We start from the raw sequence: 2,513 nt of genomic DNA, 5'->3' as shown, positions 1-2,513 counted from the left end.
GGTTTCGATTCCCAAACCGGGCGTTGTGAGTGTTTATTGAGCGAAAACACCTAAAGCTCCACAAGGCTCCGGCAGGGGATGGTGGTGAACCCTGCTGTACTCTTTCACCACAACTTTCTCTCACTCTTACTTCCTGTTTCTGTTGTACCTGTAATTCAAAGGGTAAGCCTTGTCACACTCTGTGTCACGCTGGATATCCCCGAGAACTACGTTAAGGGTACACATGTCTGTGGAGTGCTCAGCCACTTGCACGTTAATTTCACGAGCAGGCTGTTCCGTTGATCGGATCAACTGGAACCCTCGACGTCGTAAGCGACGGAGTGCCAACAGGTGTGTGAATATGCATGTATGTATGTACGTGTGTATGCATTTATTTATGTATAGTGGTGTACATGACTAACCTGGTGGTGTGAGTTATTTGTGGTTCAATCCTGATGTCTAACTATTTCCATATTTTCTCCTCCAAGGGATTCGAGCACCACGTCACATATGAACACAACATGTGGGCCTATATTTTCTTCTTCATTCATTTAAATGGTACAAAAGTAAATGACTACAACGCGCTGGAGATGTATGTGTTTCGATTGGTAAGTTCGGATTTTGATGAAGTCTGGTGCTTGGTTCTGGTGGGTGATGGGTTGAGGGACGGAGGGGATGCATGTACGTTAATAAAAGTATATATGACAGTGATATACATACATTTGTGTGTGTATATAGTCTTTTATTCTTTTATTCTTTTATTTGTGTCAGTCATTTGACTGCGGCCATGCTGGAGCACCGCTTTTAGTCAAACAAATCGACCCTAGGACTTATTCTTTGTGAGCCTAGTACTTATTCTATCGGTCTCTTTTGTTGAACTACTAAGTTACGTGGACGTAAACACACCAACATCAGTTATCAACCGAAAGGGGGCCTTACTTTATACACACAATATAAGTCATCAATATATATTTAGTACAATATATATATTTATATCTGCACTTATTTTACTGCTAAATATTCTACGGTGAAGGTGCATGGCTCAGTGGTTAGAGCTTCGGGCTCACAATCATGAGGTAGTGAGTTCGATCCCTGGACTGAGTTGTGTGTCTTGTTCTTAAGCAAGACACTTTATTTCATATTTCTCCAGTTCACTCAGCCGTAGAAATGAACTGCAACGTCACTGGTGCCAAGCTTTATCGGCCCCTTTGCCTTTCCCATGAATAACACTGGTGGCGTGTAGACGGGAGGCTGGTATGCATGAGCGACTGCTTGTCTTCCATAAACAACCTTGACCAGACTTGTGACTCGGAGGGAAACTTTCTAGGTGCAATCCCATGGTCATTCATGTTTAAGGGGGTCTTTATCCTTTACCCTTGTTTGTTTGTGTTACGGAAAATAGCCAACCAAAACCAATTTTGGATCAAAGGTCATGAATGTCTGTAAACCATAGAATTTTGTTTGTTTCTTTTGAAATTTCAGTTGAACAAGGAGAATTATGATTTCTTCCCCCTTGACCGTGCTTTGTCTCTTGCTTCTATGGGAAAAGACGCAACAGAAACTAAATTAGATGACTTATTAGATCAAGTTACATCAATTGTAGAAAAACAACGAAGAGAGGTCAGTCACCTTCCGCAGTTTCATTGTCAAACATTTACTTTGTATTTATTTCTCAAACTTGTTTAACCTCACTTCTTTGTCTGACAATGTCTGTTTGTGTGTGTGTGTGAGTATTTATTCGTTAATATTCATAAGCAATAGAGTGACTCGCGAGTACAGAGTTTCGTGTGTTACCACTTATCAAACTATTTACGTGTGGGGAGAATTCACAAAAAATACATAAGACGAAGACAGGTGGTGTAGAAAACAAACAGATGTATTAGTATAACGCTCAGGAAGTGAAAAAGTCTTTAACGTTTCGAGCCTACGCTCTTCAACAGAAAGGAACACAGAAAGAAATAAGGAGAGAGACAAGGAGAAAAATATATATAAATGTGGTGGTCAGCGATCTCTCATGGCGAATCAACATCTGCTAAACTAAAATTAACGTCTCTGGCAATAACGTTGAAGTTGAGACTGAGTTGCGTTAAGATTAGAGTTTTAGAGAAAAAAATAGAACATAATTATATTTGTTAGCTTTGAAATAGCAGCTCTGGGTGTACTGGCATATAGTAGTAGTAGTAGTAGTAGTAGTAGTAGTAGTAGTAGTAGTAGTAGTAGTAGTGTAGCACCCGCTATCTGTGTGTATATATATATATATGTCGTTTTGGGATTTGGTGTGCAAGATTCTTTATGTGAGTTCGTGTGTTGAAGCATATTCTGTTGTGTCTGGGAAGAGTCATTCTCTTTTGGTGCCTTATAATTGAACACACACACCGGTGAAATTTCCACTTATTCCTTATTTTTATTTTCCTAAAATTTTCGTTGCGCCTTTTTCCGAAAACGTATCTAAATTTAAGAATGCATTAGTACACTTTTCTTGATGGTGTCTGATCTTCTTCTTCGTGCGAGTTGCACCATTGTGGTTCTTCTCT

The 2,513-nt window shown here is 39.7% G+C and overlaps 1 protein-coding gene across 1 annotated transcript in view; it reads left to right on the top strand.

The window, feature by feature from the left end:
• LOC106877374 (uncharacterized) overlaps nt 1-2,513 on the top strand; it is a 101,948-nt gene that overhangs the window by 98,007 nt on the left and 1,428 nt on the right. The window contains exons 53-54 of the mRNA XM_052977151.1: nt 468-587; nt 1,462-1,599. Coding sequence (XP_052833111.1) covers nt 468-587; nt 1,462-1,599 — 258 coding nt within the window. The remainder of the gene's footprint in view (nt 1-467; nt 588-1,461; nt 1,600-2,513) is intronic.

The sequence above is a fragment of the Octopus bimaculoides genome, chromosome 27 (assembly GCF_001194135.2).
Source record: "Octopus bimaculoides isolate UCB-OBI-ISO-001 chromosome 27, ASM119413v2, whole genome shotgun sequence".
Lineage (NCBI taxonomy): Eukaryota > Metazoa > Mollusca > Cephalopoda > Octopoda > Octopodidae > Octopus > Octopus bimaculoides.
The sequence above is the reverse complement of the archived record's forward strand: the minus strand, read 5'-3'. Positions and strand labels throughout refer to the sequence as shown.